Here is a 21,977-nt window from a genome sequence, read left to right on the forward strand (position 1 = left end):
CGCTCATAATGGGGAGACTCTCGTTCCTACAGTCTGCTATTGGTGTTTTTGGTGTTATTCTTTTAATCTGAGGAGATATTTTTAATTTTATTATTATTATAAATCCTGAGAACATCTGAGGATCACAAACCAGGCAAGTAGCAGCTCATCTCATACACACACACTTTACACACACTTCACACACACTTTACATACTAGTGCACTGTCACTAGTGCAGATATAAGAGCTTTAAATCTCTTTAAAACTTATTATATTCAATAATAATAACACACACACACACACACACACACACACACACACACACAGAGGCTGCATTATTATAATATAATAAGCTCTTACTGCTGTGTGTTGTTGCTCAGTGTAGCGTTTAGAAGTTTAATTTTCAGCAGAGTGAAGAAGAAATGGATTTTTATCCAAATTATTAATTATCTATTATTCATGTCAGCCAATGAAAATGTAAAAGGTCAGTGTAACTTTTTTCTATTTGATTTTCTGACCGTTTGGGGCTAAATGCAAAATTAGAAAATTGGATGTAAAAACGCATAATTTCATTTATTTTAATGTAGTTTAGTGTACAAGAAATGTTTTTATCCATTTTTCCAATTTTAGTTTTTTCCTCTCTGCCCCTTACAATCGGAATGTCAGGAAAAATGATTAATTAATCAATGAATGAATTAATCATTTTTTGCATTTTGCAAGCTTTGCCAGATTTCAGATTTGTTTATTTTTCTGTCTTTTAACACAAATCTAAAAAATCAAGAGAAGATTCAACTTTATTTTCTCTTGAAATTCTGTTTGCCAATAGCGGAAAAAAATAGATAATAAAAAAATTGGGGGGTCAGAGTAACATTTATTAATTTATTTTTCTAATTGTTTGAGGCTAAATGCAAAAATGGAAAAAAGGATGTAAAAACAGATTTTTTAAATGTAGTTTAGTTTACAAGAAAAAGTTTTTATCCATTTTTCAATTTTTATTTTTTTTCATCTCTGCCCCTCACAATCAGAAAAAAAATATTTATTTTTTTTCCAGATTTTTGAATTTTTGCATTTGTAAGTTGGATTACACCATCAGATGTGTGTTACAAGATACAAACATGGAAAAATCTGAAAATTGAGGCAAGAATCCATTTTTATATCTCGTGACACAAATCTGATGGTATGCAAAAATGGAAAATGGGAAGAAATCTTGAAATTCTGATTGCGAGGGGCAGAGATGAAAAAACTAAAATTGGAAAAAAGGATGAAAACTTATTTCTTGTACACTTTATGCTGCTTTACTCCTGGTGCAAAAATTCAAGCAGTTCAGTTTGGTTTGATGGCTTTGGATCATCCATCTTCCTCTTGATTATATTCCAGAGGTTTTTAATTTGGTAAAATCAAAGAAACCCATCATTTTTAGATGGTCTCTTATTTTTTGACCAGAGCTGTGTTTGTATGTGGCTTGGACATACCCTACATGTTTTGCAATACTTTTTGGATGGTCATCCATCATCCTGACCCCCCCACTAGTGCTGAGTGCAAGGATTAAACGAGTTACAGAGTGGTCTGGAGTTGCATTGATATATATATATATATATATATATATATATATATATATATGTACGACAAACAGCATAGGCATATTAGCTGGTCTTAAGTGTTTTGGCTTTGGGCTTTTGTTGGTGTATATATGTTTTTATGTACACACACTATATTGGTGCTATATAATGGACTGTTTGTGGACACTCATTCTAATGAATTCTAGCATCTGTAGTGACTCTTTTGAGCAGATAAACAAATATATATATATATATATATATTGGAACCATGTCTAATGTCAGGTGAGGGCTATGGACGAACATAAAGCCCCCCAGTATTGAGCTGTGGATCAGTGGAGGAACTGTGTTCTCTGTAATGATGATGGAGCTCCATACAATACTTTAGAATGGGATGAGTTTGGTTGAGGTGGGATCATCAGCATCCTGTAACATCCTGACCTAATCGACGATGATGCTCGTTAATAAATGCAATCAAGTCAAATGAAGTCAAGAGGCTTTTATTGTCATTATATCTGAGAACAGGAACACCGTGTATCGAAATTACGTTCCTCTGTAACCATGATGCAACATGGTTAAACAACAAGAAGATAGACAAACATAAAGTGCAAAAGTTTAAAACCATAAAATATAACACTGCAGTAAATACAATAAATTCAGAATACAAATCCTCACTGCAATGCTGCTTTAAAGTCTAGTAGAAAGTAGTCTTCTCTGGACAGTAGAGGCAGTTACTCCGACAAAAAAAGCAGGATAAACTTATTTTAATACCCTTGATATAAGCAGATGATCCAATACTTTTGTCAATGTTATTTAATGTTATTTAAAGGAACTACTTTAATTCAATTAAACCTTAAAAAGGGAGAACTCTGGTGTAAAATGGACTTTTGCTGTAGTAAAACATAGTAAAAAGTTCTTTCCTTTGATGAATAGCACACCTGAAATACAGTAATTTTGTGCTTATCCAGCTCAAAGTAGCTCCACACCTCCTTACTAGAATCTGGAGAGCCCTGACATTTAAAACGAGGCATTAACAACTAAAAAATTGCACAAGAAGCTTATTAAAACTCACTGTTTACATCCTATAACGCTACTAGCTTCAGCTCCGAGCGCCGCCATCACTGTACTGATAATGTCATAGACATATATATACATATATACATAGACTCTGCATAGCCTGCCTCCTGTCATAGCAGCTGGTGACCAGTGCTTTTTTTTTTTTTACAGTGAGGAAGGTGTTTAATACATAATATATTATAATAATCACAACTCTACAAATCTCAACTTATACCCGATTTTCATAATATAACATATAACAAAATACTACATCTTTGCTATGCGTAGTCTATGTGTATATATGTATATATATGTCTATGTCATTATCAGTACAGTGATGGCGGCGCTCGGAGCTGAAAGCTAGAGCGTTATGGGATGTAAACTGTGTTTTTTAATAAGCTTCTTGTGCACTTTTTAGTTATTAATGCCTCGTTTTAAAAGTCAGGTCTCTCTGGATTCTAGTAAGGAGGTGTGGAGCTACTTTGAGCTGGATAACGGTGGAAAAAGTGATTTATCAGGGTAAATTATGCTCCATATCACCCAGTCTGAAGGGTGTTTGTTGGACAAACTGTTAAAATTTCTGGATCTCTGAACACTGTGGGAGAACGGAGGTGTGCTATTCATCAAAGATAAGAACTTTTTATCATGATTTACTAAACTAAAAGTAAATTTAACACAGGAGTTCTCCTTTAAAGTTGTTTTTTATGACCAACGACCACACCTTAGTTATAGTTTTATATGCATCCCACTTTCTGGACACCACATGGGGTCTCTGAGATGAGTGCGCTAAAGACACACACACACACACACACACACACACACACACACACACACACACACACTCAGATCATCAGATATAGAGCATAGAGCGGCCAGAACAGAGCCACCTCCGCTGAATCACAACCCTGACTAACACTGCATTGAAATCAGGTACAATCTGTGCAGTGGGAGTTTTCTCATTCTCAACTCACAATCTCTCTCCTTCTCTCCCTCTCTCTGATTCCTTCTGTCGTACTCTCTCTCTCTCTCTCTCTTTCTATCTCTATCTTTCTCTCTTTTCACAGCATCCCAGCATCCAAACTCTGACAACAGCCCCGTGGGCGTCCGAGACCCACTGACGTGTCGCTTCTCTGCGCGATTTCGTCGCTCCCTCGTTCTTTCTTTTTTTTTCTTCTCCTCTCCATCTGCCTCTTCTGCCTCTCCTTTCTTCCCCTCCCTGGATCAGGAATGGAGCCAGGGGCTGTATCGGAATGGGAGGGGCCCCTCCTGGGGTCCTTGAACTCGTCAGGGATTCTGGAGGCGACGGCGTTTTCGAGGGCGCCGGCTCTCCTGGGAAACTCTTCCTATAACTCTTCGGACTACAGCATGCCGTTCCAGGGCAGCAGCACCATGCTGACGGCCATCATCTCGCTGACCGTTTTTATCGTGGGACTCGTCGGAAACACGCTGGCCATCTACGTGGTCCTGCGCTACGCCAAGATGAAGACGGTCACCAACATCTACATCCTGAACCTGGCCGTGGCCGACGAACTCTACATCCTGGGCCTTCCGTTCCTCACCACGCAGAACGTGCTCTCCTATTGGCCGTTCGGCTCCTTCCTGTGCCGCGTCCTCATGACGGCGGACTCTCTGAACCAGTTCACCAGCATCTTCTGCCTCACGGTCATGAGCATCGACCGCTACCTGGCCGTGGTGCACCCCATACGCTCCACCAGGTGGCGACGGCCGCGGGTGGCCAAAGTGGTGAGTGCCGCGGTGTGGGCCATCTCGTTCGTGGTCATTCTTCCCGTTGTCATCTTCTCCGACGTGCAGGACACGTTCTTCTCCTGCAACCTGAGCTGGCCGGAGCCGCGGGACGTCTGGTCCATGGCCTTCATCCTCTACACCGCCATCCTCGGCTTCTTCGCCCCCCTGCTGGTGATCTGCATGTGCTATCTGCTCATCATCGTCAAGGTGAGTCTCCAACCTCTTAACATCATGCCTGTTGAAAAAAATTTAAGTAAAATTGACTTTTTTTAAGTAAATTTAATTTCAGATACTTTAAAAAAGGATTGATTTAGGAAAAATAAAGTTTACTAAAAGAAAGGATTGACTGAAGTTCAGTTCACTTATTTACTTTATGTAACATTTTTAAAACCGAGTTGAAATTAAATCCAGTACTCCATCCAGTACTTCTAGGGATTAGAAAATCTAGTAGAAAGCCTTCTCTGGACAAAAGAGAAAGTTACTCCAGCAAAGAGTATGTTTTTTCCACTGATTTTGGAAAAGCCTCGCAGCCGCAGCAGAAATCACCTCACCACACCAGGGCTAACTAACTCTGCCCGAGTTGAGACTTTTCTACATATTTGTTTTTTTGTTTTGTTTTTTCACATAAAAAAATTCGAACAGAGCTTTTTTGGAGGTTCTTCATTGTGAAAAAGATGTTTTAAAGAATATGAAAGCTTTTTCATTGAGCGAAAGTAGTTATTATTTCAATGCAAAGAATGAGAAGTCCATTGAGGAACCTCCAGGATGAGTGCCTGTAAGCACTTTAGCGATACCTCAGTACAACATCAGGTTCTTTAAAGATCTCGAAATATGGCTCGTACAAGAAATGTAGGCTATTATATTTGGATTCAGGTACAGAAATCGTTATTCGCTCCTTCATAGATTCAGACTGAAAAAACTGTGTAAAAAGCTTTGAGTTCTTGGAGGAGCCTGTAGGTTATTGTGGTAACCTAGAGGTTCTACAAACTTTTAGCTTTTTTAAGTACAAGTTAAACAAATTGATGAATCGATTGATTCATTCATTTTTTGATTGATTGAAGGTGAAGTCAGCAGGTGCTCGTGCCGGATTCACTAAGCGGCGGCGGTCGGAGAGGAAGGTGACGCGTATGGTGGTGGTGATCGTGGTGGTGTTCGTTCTCTGCTGGCTGCCGTTCTACATCATCAACATCGTCAACGTCATCGTCATCCTGCCGGAGAACAGCCTGATGGTGGGCATCTACTTCACCGTCGTCATCCTGTCCTACGCCAACAGCTGCGCCAACCCCGTCCTCTACGGCTTCCTGTGCGACAACTTCAAGCAGAGCTTCAGGAAGGTCCTGTGTTTCCGCAAGACCAACGGCGTGGAGGACGGAGACCCCAGCGTCCCGCGGACCGAGAAAATCACCACCCACGACTCCTTCCTGCCCCCGAGAAACCACGAGTTTAACGGACACGTGCAGAGCAGCCAGGTAACACAGCATCCACAGACCGCAGGATGATTTATAATGTGTGTATGGGTGCATATATACATATATATATGTGTGTGTGTGTGTATATATATGTGTGTGTGTGTATAGTGTACAGTTATACGTGTGTAATGTTATACATGAACATGCAGCACACATCAGGGCCAGAATGAAATTAACTGATTTTATTCTATTGCATAAATTAGCATCCGATTTAATATCATTTTTATTGTTGCAAAACTTTTACACAAAAATTCTATTTGCCCATAAACATTAATGGACATAACAATTGTGTACTATTCTTATGTGCCAATATAATGAAAAGAGTACAACTTGGCAACCTGAACAACCACCTGAGATACCACAGCAACTGCCAATTAATCCATAGAATCCCCCGTCAACACCATTCTAGCAGCAGCATCATAATCACCTGGTATACTATTGCAGCCATGGAGCAACACCACAGCAACCACTTGTTGAACTCTACTAAACTGTACCCATCTAGCAACACCGCAGCAACCACCTGACAAAGCAAAGTAAGCATTTAGTGTAGTAACCACTTAGCAACACCACAGCAACCACCTTGGATATCAAAGTAAGCATTTAGTGTAGTAACCACCTAGCAACCACCTGGCATACCAAAGTAAGCATTTAGTGTAGTAACCACTGAGCAACACCACAGCAACCACCTCACATGCCAAAGTAAGCATTTAGTGTAGGAACCACCTAGCAAAACCACAGCAAACACTTGGCATATGAAAGTAAGCATTTAGTGTAGTAACCCACCTGGCAACACCTCAGCATCCACCTGTTGTACTTTACTATACTGTACTATGTAGACCATTGAAACCTTCTGGTACACCACAGAGACCATCTAGCAAACACTAAGCAACACCTGCCTGATGTACTGTACTATACTGTACCTACGTAGCAGCACCACAGCAACCACCTGATGTACTGAACTGATGTACTGTACTGTACTATACCTATCTAGCAGCCACCTAGCAACACCACAGCAACCAACTGATCTACTGAACTGATGTACTGTATTATACCTATCTAGCAGCCACCTATCAACACCACAGCAACCACCTGATGGACTGTACTACACTGTACCTAGGTAGTAGCACCACAGCAACCACCTGATGTACTGAACTGATGTTCTGTACTGTACTATACCTATGTAGCAGCCACCAAACAACACCACAACAACCACCTGATGTACTGAACTATACTACACCCATCTAGCAATTGAGCAACACCATTGTGAGCACAAGGTATATCATATTAACTACCTAACAGCACCATAACATCCACTTAGCAACATCATAACAACCACTTAGCAACATCATAGCAACCACATAGCAGTCATTTTAGCATTTTAGTACTTTTGGGATTAGTCATGGAGTCATCCATCAGTATTGACCTCATTCACACTCGTGTGGCCGAATGCAATCATATCCTCACAGCAACGCAAATCTAGAAATCCAGTAGAAACAACCTATACTATGCTAACCGGAGTAAACAATACTAGAGACAATACTTGTTTGTTATATAGTGTAGATAGATTGCTGCAGGTCATCTGCTATATAATATTTATGTTCCATCTGGACTCGTTTAAAACCATGTTGTAAAACCAGATGTCCCAGCAGTGACCAAACGCCTGAGGGGTTTTCTATGTGCATGATGTTTGTTGGTGTGTGTTGAAGTGTGTGTGTTGTTATGTGTGTGTGTGTGTTGTTGTGTGTGTTAGGGGTGTGTGTACATGTCCTCATAATCCGCTACATGCCCTTATTTAGAGTGGAGTGTTTTATCTGATGCAGCTCTACATGGTAAAGGTCATGCTAACGCAGACAGTTTGGTTTGACGCGTCGAGCAGTCGGGCATAAATTTCCTGGCAGTTTGAGTGGCTCCATGCTGGCTCTATGGAGGGGGGGGGGGCGGTGGATAGAGTGGGGGAGGGTCAGTTAAACACACACCAGTTATAACCTTAGCATTCATTACAAAGTCCAGGAAAACAGCACTCACTCTATATGAGTTTTAATGCAAATATATATTTTAACTAATGTGTTTAAAGAGTTAATTATCAATATTTTTATATGCAACTCAAAATCAGAAAAAGCTGGGCAAGTTTGAAAAATCATAGTGTTTCTTACATTGACTTTAAAGTGTCAGTCCGTATAATTGTGTTTCTAAACTGAAAACAGAAGAATTTCTGAGTGCATAAAGGTTAAAATATTGTGTTCGATGGTACCAACTAGGCAACCTAAGCAACCACCTGAGATACCACAGCAACTGTCAATTAATCCATAGAATCACCTGGCAATGCCAAAGCAACCACCTGGCATACCAAAGTAAGCATTTAATGTAGCAACCACCTAGCAACGCCACAACAACTACCTGGCATATCAAAGTAAGGATTTAGTGTAGCAACCACCTAGCAACACCATTGTAGTATAGTAACCACCAAGCAATGCCAAAGCAACCACCTGGTATACCAAAGTAAGAATTTAGTATAGTAACCACCTAGCAACGCCGCAACAACCCCGGATACCAAAGTTAAACCCAGTTAAACACATACCAGTTATAATCTTAGCATTCATGACAAAGTCCAGGAAAACAGGAAGTAACAGTCACTCTATATGCGTCTTAATGCAAATATCACATTTTAATCACCCTGTTTAAAGAGTCAATTGTCTACATTTTTATATGCAACTCTAAATCAGAAAAAGTTGGAAAAGTTTGGAAAATCGCATTGATTACATTGACTTTAAAGTGGCAGTCTGTATTATTTAGTTTCTAAACTGAAAGCAGAAGCATTTCTGAGTGGAGAAGAATATAGATAAAATATTTTGTTTAATGGAACCAGTGTGCTGAAACCACCATCCTGCTAAACCTAATATCTAATATATTCATTCTAAAAACTGGGGTCGCGTCTTTACGTAGTAGCTCATTGAATCATAGTAAAACCAAAGACCAAAGAAACGAAGGAGTGAAGATTCTGAATTTTATTTGTTAAAGCTCACCTTCCGCGAAAATCCGATTTTTCTTGTTTTTTGTGGAATACAGTAGGTCTCTCTGAGTTGAATGTGTACACCTGCACATTAAACTGTTTTGCAGCCCCCATTGTCTGCAGGAGCTAAGCAAAGAAATCCCCCCTCCCCCCCTCCGAAAAACGGGTGAATTTTGAATTATCTTTCTGCCTACGTAGGCAGAAACTCACAGACCAGCCCACCTTGGCCCGAGAAACTCCCAGAGGCGGAGCTGAAGCGACGCAACATCACCGCTCATCAGTTAGGAGGTGGGAGGCAGTGAGCGGCAGAGCGGTGGAGGGGCGTCGCAGTGCTCCTAGCCAATCAGAGGAGAGATATTTGCATGCTGTTTGCATGTATGAATATTCATGAGCAAAGCTGGAATCCGGTCATTTTGGACACACCCCTAAAACAGTCCATTAAAAAAGAGCTATACAGAGACACCTGAGCATTTTTTTTTTTACAAAAACGGCTCACATGTCATTCATTCATACTAGAGACCACAACTAGACATTTTAAAATGAAAGAAAAAACGACGGAAGGTGACCTTTAAAGCTGATATCCGTAAGTTTTGAGATTTAGGGCCCTCTCTGTTGAGAATGGGTAATTGCACCGAACATGCGAAAGAAGAATCATTTTAAACTGGGCGGGTGTGATGCGGTCTCCTTTTAGAGCAGAAGAATCTGAATCCAGGTTATGTTCAGTCAGAAACTTCATTCCTTCATTTCTTTGGTTTTTCTGTGAGTGAATGCAGGAGCTACTGAGCTCTGAGTTTCCTCTTCTGAAGTCTCCATTGCTCCACCAGCCGCTCGCGTTATAGACTATATACATGAGTACTTCAGGACGCGTGACGTGGCCAGAAAAATGATCCGACACCCCAGTTTTTTTTTTTTACAATGAATACATTAGGCTTAGCGGGAACATTGTTTTTTTTTAATGTTTCAATCATTCTTGTGCATGAAACGAAAAGCCTTGAAGAGAATTCTCAAGGCTCAAGGTCATCATCAGATGGTCAGGCGGTTTCTAAACAGGTTGTTTTCCCAGCTTGTGGGTTTATGAAGCATGTGTAAGAAGCAGGAAGTGAATGGCGTGTTTTGAAACGAGTTCCCACAGGCTGTTAAGTTTGTGTTTTTGGTAAAAGCCAGCTTTTTAACGTTTCCATAGAGTTGTAGACTTTCACCCCTTTTAGTCCTTTTAGAGAGGAATTGCCAAATCCGTTCGTACGATTGGCTTTTTGAACACAGGTCAGAGAAGATGGAGAAACTGGGGGTTTATAATCATCAGCAGGTGCGAAATTAGCCGGAAGCGACAGCAGTCACTCAGGCTTTGCTGCTCACTGTGGTAAAAGACTCTGGCATGTGTCCCTCAGGACCACCGCCAGAGAAAAACAGGCAAATTAATGCACTGAATTAACTTCACATTGGGATGGACGCTCGGTACACGCTCCACCAGCTCCAGAACGCTCAGGAACGCTGAGGAACGCTGCACTGAAAGCCTCTTTCCTTCTTTCAGTATCATTTTCTACACATGTTGCAGCTTTTCACTTGAAAAAAGAGGTTCTTCAAAGTTTTTTTACTGAACCAACTAAAGCAAATTGTTTCGCTAACATTTGCTAACTAGCTTCGCCTACCTGCTGTCTTGATAAGATACAGGTAAAATAGTAAAAATAAGTGACGTCTGGCCTCTTTGTGGGGTAATTTTTGTACAGAAAACATGTACTCATGCCAGGCTGTCATGGAGTGACTCAGAATGACTGTGGATCATCTTCAATGAAGAGTCCTGCTTTTGTCCTGGTGTAGAGACGACCAGCAAAAACATGTATGAAGTCACAGTGATCAGCTGTGAATTGATATATGACCATTTTTTATAATCATAATACTGTTATAAGTGATTAACATTATAATTCACATGTCTAGCTCGTAGAGTGAGCCATTGGTGTGGTGTTTGACATTGAATGAGCTACTGAGCTCTGAGTTTCCTCTTCTGAAGTCTCCATTGCTCCATCAGCCGCTCGCGTTCAGTAAAACTGAGCCGGATCCTCTTTTATAGAATATATAAAAGATCATTTTAGCCATTTGCTAAAAAGAATCAAAGCCCACCCTATAGTGGCTTAGAACATAAACGTTATATAACCCAAATCCTCCCAGTCTGTTAGCAGAATAAGACATTATCCAAAAGCCGTTTTTATTGCAGTATATTGTTATTGGTGCGATTCATTGCTCTCATCACTGAACTCGCGTGTAAAGTCAGTGTTCTGGCGAATTCAGCACCCCCGCCAGGAAAAGCTCCCTCTCTCGGCAGTAAGTACTCACAACCTTTAATTAGAAACATGTTCCCGGAGTGCCGAGTGGTCCAGTGGTCTAAAGCGCTGCCACTATGAGTGGGAGGTCGCAGGTTCAAACCCCCACTCATGCAGCTTTGCCATCAAGCTGCCGGCGCTCAGAGGGAGCAAACTTGGCCCTGCTCCCCCCGGGTGGGTAGATGGCGCTCTCTCCCCACATCACTCTTAGGGTGATGTCTGCAGCACAGGGCGTCTGTGAGCTGATGTATCAGAACCGAGTTGCTGCGCTTTCCTCCGAGCATGCTGTGATGCTACATCAGCATCAGCTCGAAAAGAGGCGGAGTCTGACTTCACATGTATTGGAGGAAGCATGTGCTATTCTTCACTCTCCTGGTGTGTTGGGGGAGTCCTAATGGGTAATTGGGTAATTGGCCGTGTAAATTGGGGAGAAAATGGAAAAGAAAAAACAAAATAAAAACATGTTCCTGAGAGAAGGTGCTTTTCATGGCGGGGGTGCAGATTTCTGCGCGCTTTCAAAATAAAAGTTTATTTTAAAACTTTAAAATTTCTGCTTTTTCTGTTGTATCATTTTTGGGGGGGACAAATCCATCTATTTCTGATATAGGTTGGGACACGTCCCCCCCCCAGTTCCTACACCAACGCATCATGGGATAGGAAGGTTTAATAGCGTTTTATGGATCAGCTGTATGAGTTTCACATCAGTAATGATAGTGATTGGTCTGTAGATGCAGTTCTGCTGTTTGTTCTAGAATTCTCCAGTTTTCCCCAGAGTTGAGGTTCTGTGTAGAGCGGGGAGGAATGTGTTTTAGGAATTCTGTAGAGCTCTGGGAACGCCGTTCCTCCCCACAGCCTGTTCCCCTCACCAGCACTTATAGACTGAGGGGTTCGAGCGGGGGACCCCGGGGGTCAGAGCTGGGGGCCACCGGGGGCCCCGAGTTTACAGGAGCCCCTCAACAAATGAGGCGCAGCACTGAGATCCTAACTAGAACCGTGTGTGTGTGTGTGTGTGTGTGTGTGTGTGGAATGGTGTGATGGTGAGTTTTTTCAGGGTGAATAAAATCACGGCCGCGAGCCCCGAGCTCTTCATCTGAAAAACAAATCACACACACACACACACACACACACACACACACACACACACACACACACACACACACTCAGGACTGTGTGTGTCATTCCATCTGCCACACACACTCAGTCTCTTCTCTTTTTTCCTCAGAGTTTTCCCTTTTCTTTTCTACTTTCTTCTCTCTTTATCTCTTTTCTTCTCATTTGATCTCTTTTCTTTTCTTCTCCCTTTATCTCCTTTCTTCTCACTTTACCTCTTTCCTTTATCTCTTTTATTTCTTTTTCCTTTATCTCTTTTATTCTCCCTGATCTCTTTTCTTTTCTTCTCTCTTTATCTCTTTTCTTCTCCCTTTATCTCTTTTATTCTCCCTTTTATCTCATTTTTTTCTCTTTATCTATTTTCTTTTTTCTCACTTTATCTCTTCACCCTTTATCTCCTTTCTTTATCTATTTTCATTACTTTCTTTTTCTAATCCATTTTTTTTATCTGTTTCATTATCTTATTTCATTTGATATCTTTTCTCTCTTCTCCCCTTTTCTCCATTTATCTATTTTCTCACTCTTTTCCTTCTCCTCTCTTTTCTCTCCTGTCTCTTCTATCTTTCTCTAATAATTTCTCAGCTCACTTCTTCATTCTCATCTCTCTTTTTCTCTACTCTCCTCCTTTCCTTTCTTTACACTTGTCCTTGTCTCATTTTTGCTCTTCTTATCTCCTCTCATCATCTTTCTTGTTCCTTTTTTCTTTTTCTCATCCAATTCTCCTCTCTTTTTGTGGTGATGTCTCATTGATTTCTCACTTTTTTATACTCTTTCTATTCTGTTTCTCTCCTCTGCTGCCTTTTACTCTCCTTTTCTTTTATTGCATCATTCCTCTCATTTCCACTGCATTCCTCTTCTCTCTATTTTCTTATCTCTTTCCCTTCTTTTCATTCTTTCATCCCCCTCTTTTTCTCATTGAGTGAGAAATGCAGAATCGCTGGGAGACTCTGAGGAGCTGCAGCTCAGAGACGTGGAGACGTGGAGAGGTGCCAAAAAGGAGGCAGCAGAGGTAGAATGACTTTCAGAGAAAAAGAGAAAAAAAGAAAGAGGGAAAGAGAGAGAGAGAGAAAGAGAGAGAGAATTCCCGATAGAGCTGCATGAAGAATGCAGAGGATTATGCAGTGCGTTCGGATTTCAGCAGACCAATCCCGATTTTACAGTCTGTTCCACTTCTATAATCAATGCTGTCTCTCTCTCTCTCACACACACACACACACACACGCACAAATATGTGTGTGTGCGTGTGTGTGTGTGTGTTTATGTTTGTAAATGACAGACCCTGTTGACCTGCTCATTTTGCTTTAAGATTTATGGAACCGTTTCCCTGCGGACTGGACTGCACATATGTTCTGTATCTTTCTAAGTATATAAGTATATAAGTGTGTGTGTGTGCGTTTGTGCGTGTGTGTGTGTGTGTGTGTGTGTGTGTTATTTACCAGTCCTCGTTGACCCGCTCACACTGGGTGAAGAATAATATGAGCCATTACTTCGCTATTTCACATATGTTCTATATCACTGTGTGTGTGTGTGTGTGTGTGTTTGTGTTTTTGTACATATATATTTTCACTTTATTTGATTGCAGACAGACAGCATGATTTTTATAAGGAATTCTTCATTAGGATTATCCTACACTTAATGTTAGAGCTGCACGATAATGGAAAAAAATGACATTGCAAATATTTTTTTTATATATATATATTTCGCAATATTAAACCATGCAGGGCCCATGACGTCACCAGCTCTGCCCCCACCCGCACACCGTCTCGGCTCAACTCAAAACCAGAGAAAACAGCAAAACAACAGTAATCTGCCCTTTAATCAGGCATTTAAATGGGTTTTTAAAAGGTAAATAAGAGCGTTTGTTTTTATGGGATTAAAAGTGTGAATTCAGCTGTAACTGGAAATATCTGTGCTGCTAAACTGTGCTGGATTGAGGCCACTTGCGCTCCCCCTCCCTCTCGTTCTTCCCAGGCAGCAGCAGCTACACAGACACAGAGACAGCGCTGTGTATCTACTTCCTACTTCGTAAGTCAAGAATCAAAACATAGTAACATGACGTTTAATTTAATTGCCTTAAGTGACATTACACGTCCTGTGATGTGACTATTGTGCATGCAAAAATCACCATGATGATGCCTAAACCATATATCGTGCAGCCCTAACTTAAAGCACACAGTAAATTGATTCCCATTGATATATGAACTGAAACTTACATTATACTTGGGTAACCACACACTGCACACTTTATAAAAACATGACTGTCCTCATTTTTTTTCTGATTTGTGGTTTTATATATATATATACGGTGGCCGAGAAAGCCCAACGCAGTGCAAATTGAAAAGCGCTGCAAAAGCACAAAACACATCCATCAAAATTACAACACAGGCGCAGCAAATAGAAAAACGCACTGCAAATAGAAAAACGCGCTGCAAATACAACCACAACACAACGGAAGTGAGTCACAACACAACGGAATTTTCCCGGGGGACCTTAAAAGATACTGTACCAGCTAAGCTGCGTCTTCAGTAACGTCTCGGACTTCACTATGTGTACAAAGGACAATAAGTGGCACACAAGGCGTTTTGTGAAGCAGAACTTTTAATAATATGCACACAACCGTGGTAATCACAGGTAATAAACATAACTTACTTTTCAGAAGCTTGTTTGCCACTTATTGTCCTTTGTATACATAGTGAGGTCCGAGACGTTACTGAAGACGCAGCTTAGCTGGTACAGCATCTTTTAAGGTCCCCCGGGAAAATTCCGTTGTGTTGTGACTCACTTCCGTTGTGTTGTGGTTCTATTTGCTGTGCGTTTTTCTATTTGCTGCGCCTGTGTTGTAATTTTGATGGATGTGTTTTGTGCTTTTGCAGCGCTTTTCAATTTGCACTGCGTTGGGCTTTCTCGGCCACCGCGTATATATATATATATATATATATATATATATATATATATATATATATATATATATATAAATATATATGCCTTTATCTCTATAAAAATAAACTCAGGGCGTCTGTTTAACAGAGCAGAGCAGACAGTTTCTGACTCCTCCTAGAACGAGTTTCAGGAACTTGTGCCAACTGTGTTTAAAGAGTCAAGGGATGTAAACTCCCATCCGCACCCTTCCACTTCCACTGCAGAGCAAATACGCATTAACCCTTACATATATCTCCCATATATTAACCCTAAAATACATCACACATATATTATTAACCCTTACATACATCCCCCATATGTTATTAACCCTTACATAAATCACACATATATTAACCCTAACATGCATCACACGTATATTATTAACCCTTACATATATCACACATATATATATATATATATTTTATTTATAACTTTATATATAGGTTTTCACTTTTCACAATTATACAAACAACAACCCAGATCCCACCCACCCAAGGGTACACAGAACACATACAATACAAAATTAATAATTAAATTAATGATAATAATACCAAAATAGTAACATTAACAATAAAACACAATAATAGTAAAAACAGTGACAGTGATACCAAAACAAAAACAAAAAGGTCTGCTACCTTGAGGAACATCTTAACATTTAAGCACATTGTATGGTCACACACATATTTTTAACTCTTACATATATCACACATATATTAATAACGCTTACATACATCACCCATATATTAACCACTATTAATAACATGCATTAACCCTTACATATATCACCCATATATTATTAACCATTACATACATCACCCATATATTAACCATTATTAATAACATGCATTAACCCTTACATACATCACCCATATAATATTAACCATCATACACATAATATTTATTTACTTGACATACATCATATAAATGAACTTTTGTATACAAGACATATTAATCCTTACATACATCACCCATAGATTAACCATTAATAATATCATGCATAACTCTTACACACATCACCTATATAATATTAACCCTTGCATACATCATCCATATATTGACCATTACTAATAACATGAATCCGTGTATCATTCGTTCATTTGATATTCAATTGAGAATCAAAATCGGAAAATTAAAAAACCAATTCGTTTTTTCGTTTTTTCGTTTTTGAATATAATACCAAAAAACGAATAACGGCTTGTATTTTGTATTTTTATTTGGTTATCCAAACAAAAATTGGAAATTTAAAAAACGGACCAGGAGCCGAATTTGATTTTGATTTTGAACTTGACCCATTTGTGTGCCCCGGAAGTTACTGATTTGTTTATTCTTGGTGGGTTTCTGTTGCGCGGGAGTTCACTGCAGTGTTATCTACACAGTCTGTATTGCTGTAGGCTTTGGATGGAGTTGAGGATGGAGAGTTTTATCTTGTTCAGAGGAACTAAACGCGTTGCAGTGAAAGAAGACGATATGACAACAGAAAAAATCGGCAGGATCTTTCAGGTGTTTGTCTAACGTTCCGTAGCTAAATGTCATATTTAGTTAATACCTTCAAAAAGATCTTTAATTAGGCCAGAATGTGGTTCCAGTCCGGCCATGCTGCCTACAGCAATACAGACTGTGTAGATAACACTGCAGTGAACTCCCGCGCAACAGAAACCCACCAAGAATAAACAAATCAGTAACTTCCAGGGCACACAAATGGGTCAAGTTCAAAATCAAAATCAAATTCGGCTCCTGGTCCGTTTTTTAAATTTCCAATTTTTGTTTGGATAACCAAATAAAAATACAAAATACAAGCCGTTATTCGTTTTTTGGTATTATATTCAAAAACGAAAAAACGAAAAAACGAATTGGTTTTTTAATTTTCCGATTTTGATTCTCAATTGAATATCAAATGAACGAATGATACACGGATTAACATGCATTAACCCTTACATACATCACCCATATATTAACCATTACTAATAACATGCATTAACCCTTACATACATCACCCATATATTAACCATTACTAATAACATGCATTAACCCTTACATACATCACCCATATAATATTAACCCTTATATACATCACCCATATAATATTAACCCTTACATACATCACCCATATAATATTACCCTTACATACATCACCCCCATAATATTAACCCTCATACACATAACTTTTATATACTTGACATACATCATATAAATGAAATTTTGTATACATGACATGTCAACTCTTGCATACATGCCACATTCATTCTTACATGGCATGCATCAACCCTAAAATACAGTACATGATGCACACTAAACCTTACTTTCATGGCATGCTTTAACCCGACAATTACATGACATACATTACCTCTTACCAATGATATGCATTTACCCTCAGATACATTATCATGTGTTAACCTTACATACATGACCCATAAATTAACCATTACTAATAACAGGCATTAACCCTTACATACATGACCTACAATTACATACAATAACCCCTACAAATAACATGCAATAACTTTTACATACATGACCCATACCCTAGCCCTTTCTTATGACATACATTAACCCTTACATACATGAGTAACAATTACATGGCATAAATTAACCCCTAATAATAACAACATGCATTAACCCTTACATACATGACCCATACCCCAACCCCTACTAATGGCATGTATTAACCTTTACATATATGACCCTTACATTAACCCTTACTAATGACCCACATGTTAGCCCTCATACACATTACATACATTAACTGTTACACACATCACATCATATTAATTCTTACATGACATGCATTAACCATTATATACATCTCATGAAGCACACTAAACCTTACATACATAACATGCATTAACCCTTACATACATGACCCGTACCGTAACCCCTACTGATAACATGCATTAACCCTTACATACATGTCCCAGACAATAACCATTGCTATTAAAATGCATTAACCCTTACGTACATTACCTACAATTACATGACATTTATTAACCCTTACTAATGACATACATTAACCCTTACATACAGTACAAACCTGAACTCTTACATACATGACAGGTTAACCCTTTTATTATTACATACATTAACCCTTGCGAACATAACATAGAATATACAACACTCTCACTAACCCCTTACTTTATTTTTATTTGTGTTTAGTTTTTTTAATGTTATATAGAGTTAATTACAGGTAGACACTCACTGATCACTGACTTTATTTTTACTTTACTTTACATTTAATTTACTTTAATTTATTTGGGTTTATTTAAGTGTTATAGAGAATTTTACAGATATATAAACACGCTCAGTGCTGAGATTCACCCCGCTCGTTTTCACGTGAGTGTGTTAGTGAGCTGTTGAAAGGTTTTATGGATGGTAATAAAATAGCGTGTGACTGTACCTGGAAAAACAGATGGAGTGTTGGGGGGGGAACGAGGTCGTGAGGCGTGAGGTATGTGTTTATATCGAGTGAAGAGGCTGAAACATCTCCAAACACTTCGTCTCCTGAGTGTAGACACTCTTCAGCTCTAACGTATCGGAAAATCTGCTTATTTACAGTTTCTTCAAAGAGTATTCAAAGAGTCAGTCCTACGATTGTTGGAGTAGACGGCTTGATTACTAATTCTAGATTTTAGTATCAAATAGTGATATTTGATAAGTGAGTCCAACATGAACGAGTTCATATGAGGCAACTGAGCAAAATCTGAGTTTATAAATGTCTCAGATCAGTTTTATTCTGAAATATGTACTTATTTCCTCAACACTACAGAACTATATTAAATATTTCAGTACTGCAGACATCATTTTTTTAAAATCATTTTTAACTCCAGTTATACGCCTTTCAAACATGCTCTACCTGTATCTCCAGAATCAGCTCGCCAACCAATCAGCTCACAGTAGCAGTAATGCTAGTGCTTTACAGTGGAAAACCTGTTTTCTGTAGATAAAACGAAATATACAGGCATGCTTTCTTAGTTTTTTTGTAAAATACATTATTATACTTTCTAAAATTAAAAAAGAAATATTCAGAACACGTAGCTCATTATTATTTTTATTAAAAAAAGTTTTTAGCTTTTAACTCCATTCACCCCGATTCATAGAGGACTCACTCCCTCTAGAGTTTAGGAGTCATTTCAGAATATAACAGGGGAATGATAGGGTGGTCAGACTCATTACATTAACAGCTCTGGTGATTTTTGGACACATGGTTCTCTTTCTGTAATCTCATTGGCTGTAGGTAGTCGCTGCTCCTGACTCCCAGTCACAGACTGAGTCTGATATTAAACATGGCGAGTGTCTTTCAGGAGTTCACATTACACGACAGCGCGAGCGCCGAGTGATCCCCGATTTCCCTCCGAGCAGAGTTTTTTTTTTTATCAGCGATCGACGAAAAACTGTAGGAGACTGAAAAACTGTCCCAAAATACTAATCAAAATAAGTTAAAAGCAATAATACAAAACTATTAAAACATAAAAAAATAAAGAACTAAAAAAGACCTAAAATTAGCAATAAATGTTAAGAATAATTAATATTAAGTAAAACAGGTGAATATTAATAGTTTAAAATGATTTAGTGACACTAGTGAGCTGAGTTTTAGAGTTTTAGTGTTTCCTGTAGTGAATTCCAGCTCGCTGGTGCTCTGTAGCTAAAGATTAAGCCTAGTCATAGACAATATTTTACTTTCAATTGAAAATCTCCATTAAAAATGATGCTGTTTAGTCCAAGACTAGGCTTAATCCCAGTCTGGAAAACTATTTACTAATAGCCACTTAGTGTTTTTAGCTCTAATCCAATAAGAGTCCTTGGGCTAGATGCCTAACTGTGTTTATTCTCCTGCGTGTGATTTGCTCTGGATCGGATAAGAGCGTCGTATAAATGCTGTAAATGTCAGTTGTAGAAAGAACAGTCAGAACGTATATAAAATACATAATTTATAGAAGGTATAGATCTGTTTATCCACTTTCCTCAGACCCTCGGCGTGTTTGGAAGGGCTTGTTAAAGCTGTGCAGCAGAACACAGTGTTCCTGTGCTGAGAATCTGTCAGTTTCCATGTGTCTGGCAATTCTTCAGATGCTGGACAGGCCCTGTGGGGTAATAGAAATTGTTTCCCTGGGTTTGTTTTGAAACAGTGTTGGTGAAATCCTCCCCTCCGTCTGCAGATGAACTGCTTCTCCTCCTGCTGCCGTAAAGCTGAACTCAGACTCCAGCACAGGTATCACTGTGTGAGGGAAGTAATCACCTGTCCAAAAAACAGCCTGAGTTACTGAATAAGAGTATAAGCTCAAGTTCCTTACAGAACTGCAGTGGGAGTCCATTTAGCGATGCTCATTGCTATCTTACACCCCGCCAACAGCCTATTTTCACTCCTTCAACCTGTGCTGTTCAAATAGCAATGGCTTCTGGATATGTCTCCACTGAAGAGCGTGGTGGTCTGGAAGTGAGGTGTGTTCAGGTAAATTTCTGGAGTATCGCTATCTTGGCAATGAAAAACACAGGTGCACTACTGACTAAAAAAACAACCTAGACAGATGACAACCATCAGACGTTCATTGCTATCTTGGCAGTGCATTGTAAACACATGCATTCACACGCATCACATGCATTTACATCAACATTAAACAGAATAAATAAAGGTGAAAAAGCAGCTCAGTTTCCTCTGCTGAGAAGCGTTGGACACGCCCAGGTAGCTGCGTTGTTAAAATAGCAATCCGCCAAATTCAGAGCTCACCTGACTCTTAAAAGGGAATGACAAGCAAGAGACAATCTGATCGGTTTATTTTACGTTATGCCCAAAGTTAACCACACCAATGATTAATTAAGAGTATTAGTACATGACTTTTGTGCGTTTCAAGCAGTGCAAGGTGTACTTTCCCTGTCGTTACGACAGCAAAGGCACACTGACACAGCCTAAAACTTAAAGACTTAAAAATTGCTTCAGACTCATTGCCCCTGACACTCAGTACTTTGCTCAGACTTGAACCTAAAGACTCAAGACTTGGTTCAGACTTGCATCTAGAGACTTAAGACTTAAGACTTCATTCAGACTCATTCCCCAGACACTCAATACTTTGCTCAGACTCACAACACAAAGACTCAAGACTTGGTTCAGACTCGAACCAAAAGACTCAAGACTTGGTTCAGACATATTCCCCAGATACTCAAGACAAGATAAGGCTCAAACTCGCACCTAGAGACTTAAGACCCAAGACTTGGTTTCAACTCATTCCTTAGATACTCAAGACAAGACTTGGCTCAGCTTTACACCTAGAGACTTGCAACACAAAGGATCAAGACTTGGTTCAGACTCGCACCTAGAGACTTAAGACTCAAGATTAGGTTCAGACTCATTTCCCAGACTCCCAATACTTTGCTCAGACTCGAACCTAAAGACTCAAGACTTGGTCCAGTCTCGCATCTAGAGACTCAAGGCTTGGTTCAGACTCATTCCCCAGACACTCAATACTTTGCTAAGGCTCACCACACAAGGACTCAAGGCTTGGTTTAGACTCACACCTAGGGAATTAAGACTCATGACTTGTTTCAGACTCATTCCCCCAATACTCAATACTTTACTCAGACGTGCACATATGACTCAAGACTTCATTCCGACTCATTCCCTAGACCCTCAATATTTAGCGTACACTCGTACCTAAAGACTCAACACTTGGCTCAGACTTTTACCTCTGAAACTGAAGACTTAAGACTTGACTCAGACACTAAAGACTCAGCTTGCACTTGCAGTCAAGACCCACTCACACCAAGACACTTTAAATTCAGAAGAGCATGAAGCTACTGGTGAAGATCTCTGTGTATCTCTGTGTTA

The 21,977-nt window shown here is 39.5% G+C and overlaps 1 protein-coding gene across 3 annotated transcripts in view; it reads left to right on the forward strand.

The window, feature by feature from the left end:
* The first annotated feature begins 3,658 nt into the window (after positions 1–3,658).
* Positions 3,659–21,977, forward strand: part of LOC103047489 (somatostatin receptor type 5) — a 28,948-nt gene continuing 10,629 nt past the window's right edge. For all 3 annotated transcript variants that reach the window (XR_007427907.1, XM_022674507.2, XM_015604830.3), the window contains exons 1-2: positions 3,659–4,544; positions 5,399–5,806. Coding sequence is in view for 2 of the 3 variants with exons in the window: in XM_022674507.2 (XP_022530228.2) it covers positions 3,819–4,544; positions 5,399–5,806 (1,134 nt within the window). In the remaining variant the exon portion in view is untranslated. The remainder of the gene's footprint in view (positions 4,545–5,398; positions 5,807–21,977) is intronic.

Source organism: Astyanax mexicanus, chromosome 21 (assembly GCF_023375975.1).
Source record: "Astyanax mexicanus isolate ESR-SI-001 chromosome 21, AstMex3_surface, whole genome shotgun sequence".
NCBI lineage: Eukaryota > Metazoa > Chordata > Actinopteri > Characiformes > Acestrorhamphidae > Astyanax > Astyanax mexicanus.